We start from the raw sequence: 21,049 nt of genomic DNA on the forward strand, positions 1-21,049 counted from the left end.
AACCCTGGCTGCCGTTAGTTGTTTTGTCTCCTGATTAAGCGTACAATTGTGATCACTGGCCATTTAACTGCTGCTATCAACTGCTGTCTGAACTTAGACTGTGTTACTCCATATATAAATGTGTTCGTGCACAGACTCAGGTTCTGTAACATGTATCCAAGTGACTTTAAGATAAATTCAGAATCGGTGTAAATATTGGGATCTGTCCCTCCGAGGTTATACTTGAAGAAATTGACAACAGTCGCCAACCACAAAATGATAAAGCTACCGGATATGGTAAAGAGGAGGATCGCAGAGCGCCGCCTGCTTTCTATTTCCGGGTCACTGCAGTTCTTCCCCTTTCTCTGACCCCTCAGTCCCTTACGAACCCGACTGGCCGCTAAAATGTGCCGGACCGTCAGGGCGTTGAGGATCAGAATTAGTGCGAATGGAATCAGAGGGGTTAAACTCTTGTCGAATCGGTCAAAGCTCACCCAATGGTGTTCAATGAAATAAGCTGGAATGGCCTTACAAAACCACAATACACCATCGAGTATCTCTCTTGGCTTATAAACGAAATAGAAGGGGATATTTTTAAAACACATAACAGCGGAGATGATCACGAGAACCAAGGCCGCAGTCTTTCCTGTGCAATAGCTGGCTTTTAACTTCTGACAACAAATGGCGACAAACCGATCGAAGGTGAAGGTGACGGTGAGCCAGACCGAACAGTCTCTGGAAGCACATTGCAGTACAAAGATAATGCTACACAAGGGATACGTCTCCAGGAAGGATCCCGTGGAATAGTTCTTGATTCGTGTGCAGAATGCAGTGACGACAGCCGTCAGATCCGCCGCTGCCATGGCAACCAGGTAGCGTGTGGTGCACGTGGAGAGGCCGCACTTCCCCCGGGACAGGATTGCAATCGCCACTATATTCACTGGGCGTCAGAGAAGAGAAAACAGGTATGGAATCAGAACTTTGTCTTATTCTGCTATGAATTATGTTGCATTTCTTAATATTCCTGCCAATGCCCGTAAGAAAACGAATCTCAAGTTGGTATACAGCGATATATGCATATCTGATCAGAAATTTACTTTGAACTTTGAACATCAGGATGTAAAAAATTAGGACTGAAAAGACTAAAGTTACAAAACAATACAGTTTCCGAAATTGTTGACCCAGACCGAATGTTCCAGAAGTATTTGGCTCTCGGGTCTCAGCCGACGGCAGAGAAGTCTAGTTAATGTATTAACTCGAAGTCGTTCTTCGGAACTGGTTTGGAGTTGTAGGTCCCACCTGCTGCTGCAGGGTGAGTGTGTAAGGGACACCCACTCTCCGAGTGGAAGCCGGGTAGTCAGAGGGATGAACTCTGGGCGATGTTACGGGTCAATGGATGAATGGAATGGACAAATGGATGGATACAGGATGAGCACATACAGAGCAGGAGACATCACCTGGGCTCTCCTTCACTCTCAGATGTAACCGGCAATGATGAAATTGAATGAAAGTGGTTGAGGCAACATCAGAGACGGGAAACCTGGTCAGAAAGGTGCATCAAAAGAAAGGCTCTTTATTTTCCTACTCTTCCCGTGGATGCGGACAAACCTGCTGATCGTTTCTTGGATTTTCCATTTTTCCCCTTGTCCCGAAGATAACGAGCTTGATAACATGATCCTATCTACAATTCCACTTTGAAACTAATCATCTCTGATGAAGTATCGAATGGTGAAGTGTAAGTTCACAGTCCGCTGCCGGCTTTCCACTTCCGGGTCTCTGCAGTTTTCCTCTGATCTCTGACCCTTCGGACCCTTATGGAATCGACTGGCCGCTTCCTTATCGCTCCCATAAAGCCATAAGACCAGGAGACATGGGAGCAGAATCGGGGCACTTGACAGATCGAGTCTGCTCCCCCATTCCATCGTGGCTGATTCGTTATCCCTCTCAACCCCTTCTCCCTCCTTATCCCCGTAACCTTTCACACCCTGACCAATGAAGGACACATCAACCTCCCCTTTAAATATACCCAATGGGTTAGCTTTCATAAACGTCTGAGGCAAATGGATTCCACATAGTCACCAACCTTTCGGTTGAGAAATTCCTCCTCAACTTTTCAGTGAATAGGCATCCTCCTGCTCTGTGTCCTCTGGTCCTAGATTCCCTCACTACCATAAACGTCCTCTCCATGTCTGCTCTATTTAGGCCTATCAATGTTCCAATGGGATTAGTTACAATCCGTATATCTTATTATCGCTAGAGATTTCTGTCGTTTGTCTCTCGACTTCACCAATTAACTTGCCAGGAGAGTGAGCAACTTCAAGTTTCAGGGTGTCAGTATATCTGTGGGCCTAACCTGGACGGAACATATGTTTGCAGCTATAAAGAAAGCAAGACAGCGGCAATATTTCTTTGGGAGTTTGAGGAGATTTGGTTTATCAACTAAAACACTCGAAAACGTCTGCAAATGTACCGTAGATAGAGCATTCGGACTGGCTGCAACGCCGTCTGATATGGGAGGGGCTACTGAACAAGATCGAAGTAAGTTGCAGAAACTTGTAAAATTAGTCAGCACCATCATGGGTACCAGCCTCCGTAGTGTACAAGACATCTTCATGGAGCAGTGCCTTAGGAAGGCGGTGTCCATCATTGTGGATCCTCACCACCCAGGACTTGTCCTCTTCTCATTGTTACTGTTGGGAAGGAGGTACAGAAGCCTGAAGGCACACACTCACCGATTTAGGAACAGCTTTCTTCCCCTCTGCCAACCGATTGCTAAATAGATATTGAACCGATGAACACGACCTCACTACGTTTTAATTTGCTTTTCCGCACTATTTATTTTAACTTAACTGTTTAATAGAAATATATAAACTTAATGTAACTTGGATTTTTTTCTTCCCTGTACTTATTTATCATGTCTTTCATTGTACTGCTGCTGTGAAGCTGATAAATCTCGCGACATACGCCGCTGATATTAAACATGGTTCTGATTCTGATATTGATCAATATAGAGACCCAATGCCAGAAGGTAAAGAAAAAGACTTAAGAAGGGGGGACTGTTTCATGGTAAGCTGGGTTGTATGTCTTCACTGTATCAGTTCATATATTTTGTTGAAACATTATTAAGCTGCATTCCCTCTTATTGAGAAGTAATACGAATTAACAATCAGCAATTAGTCAATGAAGCAACCAAGTTATTATGCAAGTGATTCTGAGCACATTTGCATTATGGAAGTGCCTTTGAGACAAAATTTGAATGTGTTGTTTGTTAATGTGTTTGACATTCAGCTTCTTCACTCTAAATGTTACTGGATTGCCACTGCACAGGAAGGTTTGCCCTGATTAACATATTTCATTCAGTAAAGGTCGAGAAGTTATCGCATGTCACCTCGCTAATGAACACCGGGAATATAAAATATTGCGAGAAAGTAAATGACCGCATCTGGCAACGTGATTTGGGATGTTGTTCTGCTGAAAGACGAGCTTCCTACCCAGTTTAAACTTCCTGCCAGAGGATTTTACGGATGATCTCTCTGTATTCACCAGCATTCATCTTCTCATCAGTCCTGACCAGATTTCCAGTCTTTGCTGCTGAAAAGCATCTCCATAGCAAGTCGCTACCTTCACCACACTTTACAGTAGGGATGGTATTGTCTGTCTAATGTACAGTATTAGATTTACGCCACAGAAGCTGTTCATTGTTGTGCCCAAAGATTTCTACTTCAGTCTGATCCGAGCACAAGACCTTCTTCCACACCCATACAGTATGTTGTAAGTGACGCTTTGCAAAGTCTCTATAGGCAAAAATATGTTCTTACCGATGCGTGTTACGTCGCCATCATCCTATAGAGATGCTTTTCAGCAGAAGGAACTGGAAATCAGTCAGGATTGATGAGGAGATGAATGTGCTAAACATAGAGAGATCCTGGATGAGAACCTGCTTACCTCAGTCGGAAAGCTTAAGCTGGGGAGAGAGATTTCTTTGAGCAGATCAACAACCCAAATCACACTGCCAGAGCAACCGTGGAAGGGCTTCAAATGAAGAACATTGATGTGTTTGAGTCACCCACTCAGAGTCCTGAACAGAACCCGATGGAAAATCTCCGGCAGGACCTCTAGATGCTGTCCACCGCGGCTGCGCATCTGACCTGGCACAGACTGAGCACTTTTGCAAGGAGGTGTGGGACATCTTGCTCCATCACGCTGTGCAAAACTAGCAGAGTCGTGTCCAAAATGACTACTGGCTGTAACTGCTGGGAGAGGTGGTTCAACAGAGTACTGAGCAAAAGGACATGAATCATCCTGAACTGCTGACATTCTGGTTTTTGATCTTTCAGCTTTTTTTCCCCATATTTTACTATATTCCTTGTTTTCTGGCCTCTACTGTGAAACAGGAGCATGGAATTCACAAATAAACATTCCCAGTTAAATTGATCGCAATCGCTGATTGTAATAATTAAGTTAACTAAGTGTTTATCACTGGGTACATTTACAAGGCTCTGTAGTAGCTGAATCGGTTTCAGAATTTCGTTTGGAAATGTCCTGCCATATATTTCCCATCTCATTGATCATCCATTCGCAGCTTGGAATATTCTAAAGAATATAATCCTTCCACTGATCTTTTCATTGCGCTATTGTTTAATATCGGACAGAACTTCTCCTGACGCGACTCATACAGCCGGGTCTTTTTTAATGCCATCTGCAGGAAATTTCAGTAAAACATCTTGGGTGTTTCATTAAATAGCATTTCAGTATCATCAAATATAGTGCTGAGCACAACTTTCTTGACTTTTGGTAAAACATAGCACACCTTTTAATATTGCTTACCGGGCACAGCGATAGCCAAAATGACCAAATAGTAAGTATCCTTGATGTGGTAAAAAGTTTCCAACATTTTCTGACTTGAGTTGATCAAAGGATTTCAGCAGCCGACAATCGGTCCCAATGAAAATCAGCGGAAGAAGTCTCTCTCAACCTCCAATGGATACACTTGCCAATCAACACGCAACACCAAATATTCAGAACTTTCATGAGAATTAACAACAGCTTTAAGAAGATGGTATATAGTGACTGTGTCAGTGGGTGAAATATCAGCTGTCATATAAATAGTTTGTAATATTTAATTGGAAATCCCCAGAGTAGCGACAGAACAGATGCAACTCTTTGGTGTTGTAATGAAGCGTTTGTCTCAGAGGTGAGGTAATTGTCCAAAGGGTGGTTGACATGCCCATCCCTTTCTCTGTGAAATGTTTACCTCCTTGCTACCGGCCCCTTAGGGCACAGAGGGTCGTGGATTTTCTCTTTACTGGAGGCAGACCTGGTAAAATGAAGTGAGCTCTTGTACTGCAGATTGGAGTTCATTCCCCGGCATAAACTCGACAGCTCCCCGATATCGGAAAAGGATAAAGCCCGATGATCTCACATTCGAACTGATCTCCTGTTATAAATGACATCTTCCCTGGTGTAAAGGTGGACTGGTCAATGAAAACGCTCCTCAAACAACGCAGGGTTTGAATACAGCTGACACTGTGTTGCTAGAGGGGGCCATGGCAAATCCTCGGCGAGCAGGATTAAGGACACCCCGAAGGCATTCTACAAGTATGTGATGAGCAATAGGATGAGCTGTGTGAGAATAGGACCAATCAGGAGCGGCAGTGGAACTTGTGCATGGAGCCGGAGAGTGCAGCGGAAGTACATAATGAATACTTTGTTTCGGTATTCACCAGTAAAAAGGACCTTGGCAATTGTGGGGATGACTACAGCGGACTGAAACTTCTGAGTGTATAGACATTAAGAAACGGGATGTCCTGGAGATTTTGAAAAGCATTAAGATAGATAAGTCACCGGGGCCGAATGGGACATATCCCAGGCTGCTGTGGGCGGTGAGGGCGGAGATTGCTGAGCCTCTTGCCATGATCTTTACGTCCTCAACAGGGATGGGAGAAGTACCGGAGGATTGGAGGGTTGCAAATGTTGTTCCATTGTTCAAGAAAGGGAGTAGAGATAACCCAGGAAATTATAGACCAGTGAGTCTGTTACGAAGGATGAACAGCTTTGATGGGCAGAAGGGTGCAGAGTTGCCCATGTCCCCTCCCCTGGGAGAATTACAAACCGTTACTATTGCTATGCTGCTAATGAGAGAGAAAGAGATGGAACAAAAACATGGCAGAGCATTTGCTACTGATAAGAGAGGGGAGAGAGACTTGTTTACCCACCACGTTATGACTCCTGAAAGACTTATGGCTGCGGAGAGGGCTGTTTACTTGGTACCATTCTGTTCATTAAACTTCTTCAGTGGACAGCCGGAGTGGGCTGGTTTGATGGACTAAGCCATTCAAAATTGATTGACACCTGAGACCCCGTGAGTAGGGATAAAAGGGAGGTCTGTGGAGACACCCCTCAGACACACCAAGAGACACACTAGTGAGCACTGCTTAAGTGTTGGAACCCCCGAGAAAAGTGTGGGGGCATCGGAGACCGAACGAAGGATCGGACAATTTTAACTCACAGTGTTTATAGCGAGGCCGGTGGGAGCTTGTGTGTGTGTCCACTCTTGCCTGGGTGACAAGTCCACCATAGAAGAACGGTCTAGCTAAAGGACAGAGGGGTCATACCTGAATGGCCACAACAACACATCGACGGTTCAAGAACGTAAAGGAAGGTTTCAGTGACTGTAGCTGTCACTGTTTGCTCGCCCTCTCTCTCTTTCTCTCTCCCTCCAACGGTTACAACAAAAGAACTAACAACTACCTCAGCCTACATGAACTGAACTGAACTTTATACTTCCCCATGATAATTCATTATCCCCCTAGACAACGATAGAGCTTGTTTATTATTGATTATTATTATACCCACACTTTTAGGTTTAGTATTGCTAACGTGTATTATCTGTTTATTTGCATTGTTGATATTGATTTGTATATTTTACTAATAAACGCTGTTTTGAAAATAGTACCAGACTCCAACGGATACTTCTATCTTTGCTGGTAAGACGCCCAGTTACGGGGTACGTAACAAGTGTAACTTCAGTAGTGCGCAATTTGTCGGAGAAGATCCTGAGAGGCAGGATTGAAGAGCATTTGGAGAGACATAATCTGATTATAGATAGTCCACATGGCTTTGTCAAGGGCAGGTCATGCCTTACGAAACTGGTTGCATTCTTTGATGACGTAACAAAACACCCTGATGAAGGTAGAACTCTGGATGTAGTGTATATGGATTCGCCGAGCGAGGCTCATTCAGAAAGTAATGAGGCATGGGATTCAAGTAAACCGTGATTTGTGGATCCAGAATTGTCCTGGCCTCAGAAGGCAAAGGGTGGTTGTAGATGGCTCATATTTTTCATGGAGGATGGTGACCGGGGTGTTCTGCAGGGATCTGTTCTACGAACCCTCCTCTTTGCAATTTTTTATAAATGACTTCGATGAGGAAGTAAAAGGGTGGGTCAGTAAGATTGCTGATAACACCGAAGTTGAGGGTGTTGTAGATAAAATGGAAGGTTGTCAAAGGTTACAGCGTGACATCGATTGATTGCAGAACTGGGACGAGAACTGGCAAATGCAGTTCAATCCAGATAAGTGTGAAGTAGCTCAGTTTGGTAGGTCAAATCTGAAGAGAGAATATAATATTAATTATAAGACTCTTGTCAGTGTGGATGATCTGTGAGATTTTAGGGTCCATGTCCATAGAACACTCAAAGCTGCTCCGCAGGTTGACAGTGTTGTTGAGAAGGTGTATGGTGTGTTGGCCTTCATCAACAGTGAAATTAAGTTTAAGAGCCTTGAGTTAACGTTACAGCTATGTAAGTCCTTGGTCAGACCCCACTTGGAGCACTGTGTTCAGTTCTAGTCGCTTCTCTACAGGAAGGATCTGGATACTAGAGAAATATTGCAGAGGAGATTTACAAGGATGTTGCCTAGATTTCGGAGCATGCCAATGAGAATAGGTTGAGTCACCTTGGCCATTTCTCCTTGGAGCGACGGAGGATGAGAGATGACCTGGTACTGTATAAGATGTCGAGATGCATTGATCGTGTGGATAGTCAGAGGCTTTTTCCCAGACCTTAAATAGCTTAAAGGAGGGGTGTTTCACAGTCGGTACAAGTGGGATGTCGGGGTTACGTTTATCACCCAGAGAGTGTTGGGGGTTTGGAATGCACTGCCAGCGAAGGTGGTGGAGGTGGGTACAGTAGGGTCTTTCTTAGACAGGGACCTGGAGCTTAGAAAAATAGAGGGCTATACGGTAGGGAAATGTTAGTCGGTTTCTAGACTTGGGTACGTGGTCGGCACAACACTGTGGGACGAAGGGCCTGGAATGTGCTGTAGATTTCTGTCTTTCTATGACAGGTAATCGGGAATATGTATCTTTTGATTGTAATGTGTTCTGGACCATGAATTGTGACCCAGGTTCGTCGGTGCCAACAAAATATATCCTGATCAACCACTTTCTTATGGTCTCTGTTTCCACTGATTTTCAATTCTCTCTCTCTCTCTCTCTCTCTCCTCTCTCTCTCTCTCTCTCTCTCTCTCTCTCTCTCTCTCTCTCTCTCTCTCTCTCTCTCTCTCTCTCTCTCTCTCTCTCTCTCTCTCTCTCTCTCTCTCTCTCTCTCTCTTCTCTCTCTCTCTCTCTCTCTCTCTCTCCCTCTCTCACTCTCTCTCTCTCTCCCTCTCTCTCATTCATTGACCCATGACCCATGTCATTATCATCGTCTACGTCAGCCAACTGAATTCCTCCACTTGCTCTATTCCCTACCGCCTATAGTACAGAATTTCATCCGGTTCTCACAACATTTTCGAATGAAACTCTTCATTTATCCGGCCTTATGTAAGTTCCCCAGATCCAGCAGCTTGTTTCACAGTTTTATTTTCCACTTTCCACTGCAATAGATGGGCATAGAACGTCACTATGTGATGATGCACAAAATATTGTAGGATTCTGATAAAGCCTTGCTTCTTCCACTCAATGTAGTAAATTTAGCATTATTGTAAATATCATGTGGTATACAATACACTTTCCCCCAGCCTACACACAATTTTAATACTATGAAAGAAACATGCTCATCCTCATAGAGTATGTTTATCTGTTTAACTAGAGTTTGCACATTTTCCCGTTCAGTGTAAATATGTATTTCACGCCATTTCTCAGTTCCTTTCTGAATTTCCTCTGCGTCAGTCCATAGATACACGTGTTTATGCAGGTACTGAGAATCTGCAACATGAACCCAACCTCCTGGGCGATATACACTGGGTCACTCAAGAACCGATCATAGTAAAAGAAGTTCCTCACCGGCCAGTTCAAAGAATGCACGACATATATCATCCATAGTAACATGAAATTGGCTGAAATGGTGAAAAGTAAAATCATGGACTTCTTCCGATTCTTCTCCTCTGCATCCTCCTTTGAATTCTCACCATTGTTTCGGAATTGATTGCGAACTTTATTGGCTGCGATAATATGTCTGACGGTCAGAGCATTGCAGAGTGAAATTAACAGGATTGGTGATAAGGGGGTGATGATGCTGTCGATCCACTCGTAAACTGTCCAGAGCGGTGAGGTCACATAATGAGATGTTACTACGCAGCCCCATCCCGTATTGTCAATATAAACTAAAGGTTCAAGCAAAAGATGGAAAGGGATTGTCCTCAGGCAGCTTGATATAATCACAACAGCGATAATCACCGAAGCTGTTTTCTCGGTGCAATATTTTAACTGAAGCTTCTGACAGCAAATTGCCACAAAGCGATCGAAGGTAAAAGCGACGGTAAACCAGACAGAACAGTCCACAGTTATAATGGATGCTACAAAGTTTATGCTACAAACTCGCGTGAGAGATAGAAAATTCAATGACAAATGCATGCAATTAATCCGACGTATTATCACTTCGACAATAACCACCAGCAGATCCGCCGCTGACATGGCCATCAGGTAGCGAGTGATGCATTTGGACAAACCGCACCTTCCTCGTGACAGGATCACAATTGCCACCAAGTTCACTGCAAGAAACAGGAAATGATATTGAAATGAATCCGGCGCATATATAAAACAAAGACAGGAGACAAATACCTTTTCTCCCATTCTGTATTGAAAGTATTTCTCAATATGATTACCCACTCCCTCCTGGGGTGAAAGACGATTCAAAGTAACTCCGTGTGTTGAAGTTACTCGATGCGCTAACAACGGAAACGCCAAGTAGTTCACAACCACAACTCTGGGGATGATACGTGATGGACCTTAAAGTTTCCATATCTTTCTCAGTGCACATCTGCTGCGTCACCGCTGAAAAATACCAGCATTTTTCATTCACACACCTCTTTTGGAAGAAATATGCGTTATTCTGGAATTACATAGTGACGGGTGAAAAATAAACTGCGATCGGTGATGGTTTAGTTTCGTCGCTCTGGAGTACGGTTAACGCTGAGCAAAGTCGGAATGCCCGATTGCTCTCTGTTCTCTGTCACAGGGAGGACTTCACATTACCCTCGGCGATGATAATAGTCACTCATTAGGATTGAAATGAGGAGACATATTTCACTCAGAAAGCGGCGGGTCTCAGGAGCCCTTTGTCTTGGGGGGTGAAAGACATTGATTTTATTAATGTGAAGGCGGATACTCCAGCTACTGGCCAGAACTTCTCTGGAGTCCCGAAGGGCCGAGAGAATGAGAGGCAACAAAGACAACGGCGCCGTACCGTAGGGACAGAAATGAGGACTCTGAACCTCACTGGGGCACAACAGAACACATGGCCAAGGACAGACAGACCTTCACTGCTACCCTAAACCCCAGAGTTTAACGAGTATAACCAACCAATGAAGGTGGGTGGAGCTTTAGATTGTAGTTCTATGAATTGCGTGATAAGGGAACAGAATTGGGTACACGTTGCACTAAGACCAGCAAGCGTACAGCATCCGCAGCCTCTCCGGTCTTCAGGAAAACGAGAACTGTTGGTAGGGAGCATCGCTGACTAACAACACAAGGTATCACTTGAGACTTTAGGAAAAGGGGAATTACTGGCAGGGTGCATCGCTGAACGATACCACGAGGTATCACTTCAGTATTTGGCAGAACGTAAACTACTGGTAGGGTGCATCGCTAACTAACAACGCGAGGTATCACTTCAGTATTTGGCAGAACGTAAACTACTGGTAGGGTGCATCGGTGAATGATAAACGAGGTATCACTTCAATCTTCAGAAGAACAGTAACTACTGGTAGGGAGCATCACTGAATGATAACACTAAAAATCTATTGTTCCGGTCCACGTGAACTACAAACTGTACCCAATAGGCAAGAGAGACTTCTACATCAATGGCAGATGCGAAAATAATTTAATGCGGAAATAATCCTTTATTTTACTTGTCACTCTAACGTTCAGGAGGACAAAGTACATTAAAATAACATCAATTATTTTTATCTGACCCTTGTCCATTACATAGAATCATCTGGTCTCATTTTTATGCATTATTTATTGAAATTTTGGGAGCATGACATGTCCTTGTCTCTATTAATATTTCATGATAGAAAAATCAGCTGCTTTTATCCAGGGATAAAGACTGTCCACAGCTGTACAATAATATTTAACTTCAATCATCTTTATCTCACCTGGGACACCGACGGCAGCAAGGACCGGGTAATAGATCTGCTCTATCCGGAAAATCGGCGGATACTCCATGTTCTCGCAAAGTCAGACCCGACCTTCCCAATGAATCCGGTTACTGGGTGCAGCGGTTATTTATATTTCAGAGTTTACTCCGGGGGGAGAGTCATTACAGGGATGTAAATGAAGTTTGCATGTGAACAACTCAGTTAATGAACCAGTTTTTAAATTGTTTTGTTCCACAGTCTTAATTTCATCATGAGTGGTTTCGAAAACAATAAAATAATTCAAAGCCCCTTCGAAATGTTTCATGAATAGAACGGTAACTGTTTTCCACAACATGAGAAGCTACACGCTCAGCAGATCAACACAGAACAGAGCAGAGCGGAACACAACGAGAAACGAAAGACCAACCACAGAACTATCTGCTCACCTCAGTGTGTTAATGCACTTCCAAAACCGCGCCATGAGCTTCGGCAGAGATGGCCACAAAATCCATATTCCAGCCACTATTATACACCACTTCATTCCGGAAGAGGCGCTGCCGGGCTCACTGTCCAACCAACAGCCAGTCCAATTGTCTTTTACAGGTGTCGTTTCAACAGTCCACTCTGGCACCTTGTCAATGTCAACCACTCACTCCGCGATCAAAACAACTGCACCCTCAAACCATTTTGAAAAAAAAACATCTTAACTTCATCGAATTTGGTTTTCAGAACCGACTCACGAAAGGAAATTTCTCCCTCTCTCAAACCATATCATGGTGTCTATTGATATTATATCGGCGATTATAAGCCCAGCACTATATGCATGAGGTAGTTTTAATGGACCAATGGGCCCGTTTCCATTGTCTACAACACTGCGAGTCTGTGTCTGTATGAAAGAGCAGAGCAGTCCTGACTGATTCCTCTCTGTATGAAAGAGCAGAGCAGTCCTGACTGATTCCTCTCTGTATGAAAGAGCAGAGCAGTCCTGACTGATTCCTCTCTGTCGATGTGGTCTGATCTGCTGAGCTCCTCCAGCATTTCGTGTGTGTTGCTCCGGATCTCTGGCATCTGCACAGCCTCTTGTTTCTGAAGATTGCACATTCATTTCCCCGTGCTGTGTACTTTCACAAATCCCGAGTACATCATACAGAAGGGTAAACCAACCCATAAACGTTTTGGTGTCCTTTGGTCCAGTGGTCACAGTGTCATTCCGCATACAGATCTGCCACTCTGATAACTTTCCCATTTCTCATACTTACTCTGAATAATGTGTGATCAAGCAGCAGTTCCCTTGTCTAACAAACACTGAACCATCCATACTGTTCACACTCTCCTTCCTCCACTTGTACTCCGTTTCAGGGGGATAATTATCAGACGGGTAACTGTGTTAGAGAGAGACCGGGTCATAGAACAGACGGGTCAGCATAGGACAGGCCCTTCGGCCCACAATGTTGTACCGACCCAAATAAATTAGTAATGAAATGGCAAACCAAACTAATATCTTCTGCCCACAGAATGCTCATTTCTTTCAATTTCCCCACATCCACGTGTCTATCTAAACGTCTCTTAAAAGTCAGCTGCTCTTTCTGCATCTACCAGATAGTTCATTCCAGACACCCAGAGCTCTCTGTGTGAAATAATCTTCCCGTCACATCCCCTTTAGTACTACCCCCCTCTCTCATTAAATGCCATGCCCTCTGGACATTTCAACTCTTGGGGAAAGATACTGTGTGTCTATTCTAACTATCCCTCTCATCATCTTATAAATCTCCATCAGATCTTCCCTCAGCCTCCGGCGCACCTGAGAGATCAACCCGAGTTTGTCCCGTCTCTGATTGTAGCACATGCCCTCTGGTACCTGCACGATCTTGGTAAAACTCTCTGATGCATTCTCACCAAAGCCTCGACACACTTCCTATAATGAGACGAACAGAACTGTTTGCAATAGTCCAGATGCGAGCTAACTAGTTTTATGGAGCTGAAATATAATTCCCGAGTTTTGAAGTCAATGCCTTGTCTAATAAAGGCAAGAATGTCACATGCCTGGCCTGTGGGGCCACATTCAGGGAGCCATGAACTAGGACCCCAAGGTCCCTCTGCTCATCAACTCTGTTAAGGATCTTCCACGACAGTGTCCTGTAACTTTGCATTTGGCCCACCAAGATGCAACACTCCTCACCTGGCCGGGTTAAACTCCATCTGCCATCTCTGCGTTCATATCTGCAACTGAACAATATCCTGTTGCAATATTTGCCAGTCGTCTATGCTATCCATAACCCCACCAATAATCTTCATGTGATCCATAAATTTACAAACCCATCTAACTACATTTTCATCAATCTCATTTACATACATCACAGACAGCAGAGTTTGTTCCCGAACAACTCCCTGCACAACACCAGTAATCACAGATCTCCAGCGTGAATGTCCCTTCCACCGCTATTCTCTGTCTTCTGTGGGCAAGTTCGTTCTACATCCTAATGGCTACTCCCCATGGATCCCATGCACCTCAATCTTCTGAATGAGCCTCCCATGAGGGACTTTGTCCAATTCCTCACAAAATCCATGTACAGAATGACAGGTCGCTCTTCATTAATCACACTTGTCACCTCCTCAGAAACGCATTGAAGTTGGCAAGACACGATAAAGCCGTGTTGCCTCTCGCTAATGAGGCCAGGGTTTCCCAAATGCTCAGGAATCCTATCCGGAGGAATACTCTCCTGTAACTTTCCTAAAACTGACATAGGACTTGTCCGTCGATTGGTTCCAGTATTAACCTTGGTTCCCTTCGTGACTGTATTGTGTTCAATTGTTTCTGATTTCCCTTGGCATTTTTACATTCATCGCCTTGAAAATGTTGGTCTTTTATCATGTATTTTCGATTTGTTTTTCTGTTGAACACTGGGGCCTGTATTGTCACAAGGAACGCTGCTGGATTTATCTACAGATACGAGCCAGGAGTTCGTCGCTTCCGTGTGGACATCTGGTCTGCTCAGATCGAGGGTATGTCCTCCATGGAAGGTCACGTTCCCTTTCTCATCGATCCTCATCACTCCCTCAGTTTTCAGGGCTGTGCTTTTATTTAAGTTTCGTGGTGTGTACTTCCTATGAGAATTGCATGTGCTCGCGTGGACAGCTAAATCAAGTTTCCGTTGATGAAAATATGTCCTCAGAAGTTTCACCTGACTGTTGTGTAAGTGTTTGTCTGTTATTCTTCTCCCTCCTTCTGTCCGAGGTCGTGTAAATCTGAGCGCGTTCCAGAGTGCACAGTGTAGTCCAAACATTGTCAACTCAGCTCTTATTCTTCATTGTAAATTTTCCACTTCGGTTTCAGACCACGATATTATGAGAAAAGTCTATGTTGATCTGGGAACACCGAGAGAGTGTATTGCCTTTGTTATATTTTTGCAATATTATTTTTGTTATATTTTTGAATGTGGCGAACGACGGCACTGTTGCTTTGTCAAGTTGGAGATCAGCGGGTTAATTATACCTGTTTTCTTGCTCCATGTGAAGGATGTCAGCCACCATGGACTTGGTAACTGTCCCCAGAGACAATTTCCCTTCTATTAGTCGGGCGCCAGTGAACGAGGTATCACCGGGTGCGTGAGACTCCGACGCTGGCAGAGCTCAGCGGCTCCACGGGAAGGGGAGAGAGCGCCCTCTCTGGACACAGAGCGAGTTGCAGCAATGCCGGATCTCTTCTGGATGTATCATCTTATTTTTGCAACTTATGACTGGATCAGATTGGACCATCGAATCCTATATGTCGTCTTGCTGATCCGCCCGGTTTATTATCCCGATCATTGCGATCCCGGGTAAGAAATTCTTCTCTCATTGGCGTTTTACAAACGACTTCTCCAGCACTTTCAGACTTTTCCTTGCCCTCGCCTTGTCCCGAGGTTGCTGTTCCTGATGTGTTTTAACCCAAGGCATGGATTTAGTAAACGATTCTCTGCCACATTGTACCTTTCTCATTCACGTTGTCCTCCCAGAAGGTGTAGTTTCTTTTTGTATGTCCGCATGACCGACCCAAAGCTGTCGTGTATAAACATTTCTTATCGTATTCCTATCTACTCTCACTGCTTCATGTCCGCATGACCGACCCAAAGCTGTCATGTATAAACATTTCTTATCGTATTCCTATCTACCCTCATTGCTTCATGTCCGCATGACCGACCCAAAGCTGTCGTGTATAAACATCTCTTATCGTATTCCTATCTACTCTCTCTCCTTTATGTCCGCTCCTGAATGACTCGCCCGATCTCAATGTTCTGTTCCTCTGCTATTCAGCACAGCCTCATCTCTCCTCCACTCCGTATCCCCGGCCGTCGGACACCGTTCCTCCGATTCCTATCTCTCCACATATTCCTTTCATCGTGCACTCCCTCCTCCACACTCCCCACCTACCCACCCAACACACATCCTTTCCCTTTCTCACTGTCCCGATCCGCATCCATTAACCTCACTATCTCTCTCCCTCTGACTCGCGATGGGTGTCCCTCAGTCACAGAGTGACGATCGGACGCGATCGATGTCAATGGAGTCTTTAGGATGTTCTGTGTTTGAAACAAGAGCCGCGTCATTGAAATCTTCTTGTCGAATTTCCGACTTCCGCGGGCCACCACTGCCTGCAGCCAGAAGGAGATCGAACATCAACAACTGACTGAAAAGGTCACAAAATGTGTAATTCAGCTTCAGTTACTACTCAGACTACGCAGAGTGTGGAAATGCTCGGCGTTTCTATGTGTTAGACGGGACCATTTTACTGAACCGTAATGTCAATTATCTATTTCCCGTTATTTTTACTAAATTGACAATATGGTCTCAAACGGAATATTACTGCACCGAGTCAACAACAGTTCTCTACCTCGAGATAAAATTAGATATTTTATAGTCAAATTCTCAACAATTTATCCAACTCTTACTGGAGCAACTTTTGTGTCTGTTGTTTATTTTCCGCGCGGAGCGTGCGCTCTCTCCAAAGGCGTGACGCGCTACCTGGTGGCCATGGCAACAGCGGATCTGATGGTCGTAATCGTTGACGTGGTATTGCGGCAGCTTCCGGTGGCTGACCAGGGTCGGGTCCACTTTCTCTGGCCGCTCTATGTGTGTAATATCCACGCTGTCCTGCTTTACGCAGCCACCGACTGTTCCGTCTGGTTCACCGTCGCCGTGACCTTTGACCGCTTTGTGGCTCTCCGTGGCCAGGAGCTGAAAGGCCAATATTGCGACGGGAGAACGGCTGCTGTGGTCGTGGGGACAGTGACTGTGCTGAGCTGCTGAAAGAACGTTTGTCGGTACTTTATGTTCAGAGGTAATTATGCAATGACCAATAACCCCTGGATGTGCCGGGAGAGACCGGGAGTTGGTCTGTCGCTCCTGTGGGCAACGATCGAGCTCCTTCATTCCGTCCTGACGCCTCTTCTCCCACTGGTCCTGGTTCTCCTGCTCAACAGCCTGACCGTCAGACACGTTCTGGTGGCGAGCAGAGCCCGCAGGAGACTCCGGCATCCCAGCAGCGGGGAGAGTCCCGGAGACCCGGAGCTGAACAGCCGCAGGAAATCGCTCAAACTGCTGCCGGTGATCTCAGGGAATTTCCTTCTGCTGTGGACTTTGTTCGCCGTGGGGTCGATCGTGGCTCATTTCAGCGGCAGGCAGACCCCCGCCTGGCTCGATAGGAGAGCTGGGGGTCATGTTGCAGCTCCTGAGTTTCTGTACAAACACGGCTCTCTACGCCTTGACCCAGACCAAGTTCCGGGAGCAATTGAAGGCTTTGTACACATCCCCGGCCACAATTGTTATGAAATGTGCGGAGTGTTAAAGTGAGCTGGAAATCGCTGTGGTGTCGGTTTGATTTCACCCCGCTCGCCACGCAGACCTCTCCAGCACATCCCCGGTCAAACTTCAGCGGGTTTCGATCCGTGTTCACTTCGTGACGCGGCCGTCGCCTCTGCCTCTGTGACCCGTTGACCTTTCGTGTGGATAGCTCGCTCTCTTTCCCCTCAAAACCCGCACATGGCCAACCCCGTCACTGGATAGAATGGCTCTCTCACTTCCGCGTTTAATAGTCAGTGGCAGTCTATCCCCACTACTCGCCCCGGCTATGGCATCCTTCAGAAACCACCTGTGAATTTGTTTCAAGTTAATCTGCCTCGTGATTGTTCACTTCACTCATAACCAAGAATGTTGCAATTCAGGAAATATGACAGCAATTACTCATTGTCAGGCAAACTAAAACGACACTCCTTAGAGTAGACAGGAAAACTATCGATGGGGCTCCTTTAAAGATGAACTTTTTTGTCAAGTGTACATGGAAACATCGAAGCGGACAGCTAAATGTGTCTTTTGCGTCAGGTAAAACCAGGGAGAATTGTGCTGGGCAGCTTGTAAGCGTCCGGCGCCAGCACAGCCAGCCCACAGCCAACTCACACTGACCCGCAATGCTCTGGGAAGAACCCGGAGCTCTCGGAGGAAACCCGCGTGGCCGTGCGGTTTGAGCCTTTAAACGGGCGGGGCGATTTTCCACAATGCGGGAATTGGATTGAGGTGATGGAGGTGTGCGGGCGGCGAGGGGAGCAACAACACCCGGTAAGGGAAGGGAATTTGAAAGCGACAGACTGTGAGCTCAGAATCTGTCGGTAACAGGCCGTGACGGTCAGTATCGGGAAGCCTGGGTCAGGAATGGGAACAGAGGCCGCGTCCGTGAAAAGAAGGGAGCGTGTTCCCGAAATCACTGTCAAACCAGTCACCCGAGCTTCAAAACATACGAGGGAAGGAAATCGAGAAAGAAATTAGGAACGGGAGAGGCTCCAGAAATGACCTCCAAGGGTGACCCGCAGGCTGGAGGAGGGAAGGAGCGCCTGACACCTCCTTTGGTCCAGACAGATCCCCACCCTGACACCCAGTTGTCACCCAAAATCAGATTACTGGTGGGTGATGATGGTAGGAGCGGATGACTGCTTTTCCTGCCTGATTGATTTTTCCCAGGATCGGTGAGGAGAGCAGATCTCAGTTAAAACAGTAGAAGGGACTGACGTTTCTGAAGGTCAATTTGCGAAATTCTATATTATTGTCAGATTGAATTATCTGAAGTGTCCGGCTGCTGTATGAAAAGAGGCGAGAGACGAACTGCGAAGTCTTCCTGGGCAGATGCGGATGTGTGAGATCACGATGGGGCGGAATTGAGATAAATCCCGCATTTCAATAGCAGCTCAAATCGCCAAGTATAACCTCGGAGGAATTTCCCACCAGCTATAATTGACTGGCATTAACGACCGCAGGAGTTACAAACACGGATCATGTAATTGAACTTGATAGTCAGGGGTCTCCTATTGTGAGAAATTATACAATTTGAACATGTACGTTGGGAGTGATTTACAGGGAAGTTACTAATGAAAGGTAACTAGTCACGGTACCAAAGAGCTGTACATGACATGTCTGTCACGGACAGATCACTCAACGTCAGTGAGACCAAATGCATCGATTGTGGACTTTAGGAAGGGGGAGTCGAGTGAACACACACTGGTCCTCATCGATGAATCAGCGCTGGAAAGAGTTTCTCAGTGGCAACACCTCTACGTCAGGTTTATTTATTATGCGGAGCCCGACATTTCAATCCAATTACGGAGAAGGCACGCCGGCGGCATATTTCACTGGAGGTTTGAGCAGATTAATATGTCACCAGTAGGGGGCGCCGGAGACAGACGAGACAGGAACATAAAGGAAGGATACCCACACACACCCGACAACTATGCTTTATTAACTTTTAGGCTTATCGATTGTCCGTTTGTAGTTTCAACATCTCTACTGTCAATGGCGTGACCTAGCAAGCAAGGAATTCAGATACGACAATTTAAACTCTTGATTTAAAATCTTGGATAGGAACATGGAGCTTGGAAAAGTAATGGGCTTTGGGCAACCCTAGGTAATTTCTAAAGTAAGTACATGTTCAGCACAGCAATGTGGGCCGAAGTGCCTGTATTCTGCTGTAGGCTTTATATGTTTCTAAATATACACAATTTACCAACTGGTCAACATCCGTAAATTATAATCCAATTCTGTTTAAAAATATCAGTTTTCTGGCCTGGCTTCTGAAGAGTGTGCGTGACAGAGTGTGTAACTTACTCATGTGACAATGAATCAATGTGATGTTGTAAATGTATATTTCATGGAAACATAGAAAACCTGAGCACAATACAGGCCCTTTGGCCCACAGAGCTGTGCCGATCATGTCCTTTCCTCAGACATTACCTGGGGTTACCCATAGCCCTCTAGGTTTCTGAGCTTCATTTCCCTGTCAGGGAGTCTCTTAACAGACCCTATCATATCCAACTCCAGCACTGTCAACAGCAGCCCACCCCACTCTCTCACCACTCTCTGCGCACTTGTGATGTTGTAAATGTATATTTCATTGACCTTGTGTGTACAAGAACTTACTCATGACAATAAATCAATGTGATGTTGTAAATGTATATTTCATTCGCCTTGTGTGTACAGGAACTTACTCATGACAATAAATCAATGTGATGTTGTAAATGTATATTTCATTCACCTTGTGTGTACAGGAACTTACTCATGACAATAAATCAATGTGATGTTGTAAATGTATATTTCATTGACCTTGTGTGTACAGGAACTTACTCATGACAATAAATCAATGTGATGTTGTAAATGTATATTTCATTGACCTTGTGTGTACAGGAACTTACTCATGACAATAAATCAATGTGATGTTGTAAATGTATATTTCATTGACCTTGTGTGTACAGGAACTTACTCATGACAATAAATCAATGTGATGTTGTAAATGTATATTTCATTCACCTTGTGTGTACAGGAACTTACTCATGACAATAAATCAATGTGATGTTGTAAATGTATATTTCATTCACCTTGTGTGTACAGGAACTTACTCATGACAATAAATCAATGTGATGTTGTAAATGTATATTTCATTCGCCTTGTGTGTACAGGAACTTACTCATGACAATAAATCAGTGTGATGTTGTAAATGTATATTTCATTGACCTTGTGTGTACAGGAACTTACTCATGACAATAAATCAATGTGATGTTGTAAATGTATATTTCATTGATCTTGTGTGTACAGGAACTTACTCCTGACAATAAATCAATGTGATGTTGTAAATGTATATTTCATTCACCTTGTGTGTACAGGAACTTACTCATGACAATAAATCAATGTGATGTTGTAAATGTATATTTCATTCACCTTGTGTGTACAGGAACTTACTCATGACAATAAATCAATGTGATGTTGTAAATGTATATTTCATTGATCTTGTGTGTAGAGGAACTTACTCATGACAATAAATCAATGTGATGTTGTAAATGTATATTTCATTGACCTTGTGTGTAGAGGAACTTACTCATGACAATAAATCAATGTGATGTTGTAAATGTATATTTCATTGACCTTGTGTGTACAGGAACTTACTCATGACAATAAATCAATGTGATGTTGTAAAT

General features: G+C 44.6%; 1 protein-coding gene across 1 annotated transcript; it reads right to left on the minus strand.

Moving 5' to 3' along the window:
- Window positions 1-14: 14 nt before the first annotated feature.
- LOC140723277 (probable G-protein coupled receptor 139) lies at window positions 15-11,646 on the minus strand. The gene is made up of 3 exons (XM_073037883.1): window positions 11,577-11,646; window positions 9,849-9,971; window positions 15-919 (listed from the first exon to the last, which is right to left on the minus strand). The coding sequence occupies exons 1-3, from the start codon at window positions 11,644-11,646 to the stop codon at window positions 15-17; spliced, it is 1,098 nt and encodes a 365-aa protein (XP_072893984.1).
- Window positions 11,647-21,049: the final 9,403 nt, after the last annotated feature.

The sequence above is a fragment of the Hemitrygon akajei genome, unplaced genomic scaffold (genome assembly GCF_048418815.1).
Source record: "Hemitrygon akajei unplaced genomic scaffold, sHemAka1.3 Scf000107, whole genome shotgun sequence".
Classification (NCBI taxonomy): Eukaryota; Metazoa; Chordata; class Chondrichthyes; order Myliobatiformes; family Dasyatidae; genus Hemitrygon; species Hemitrygon akajei.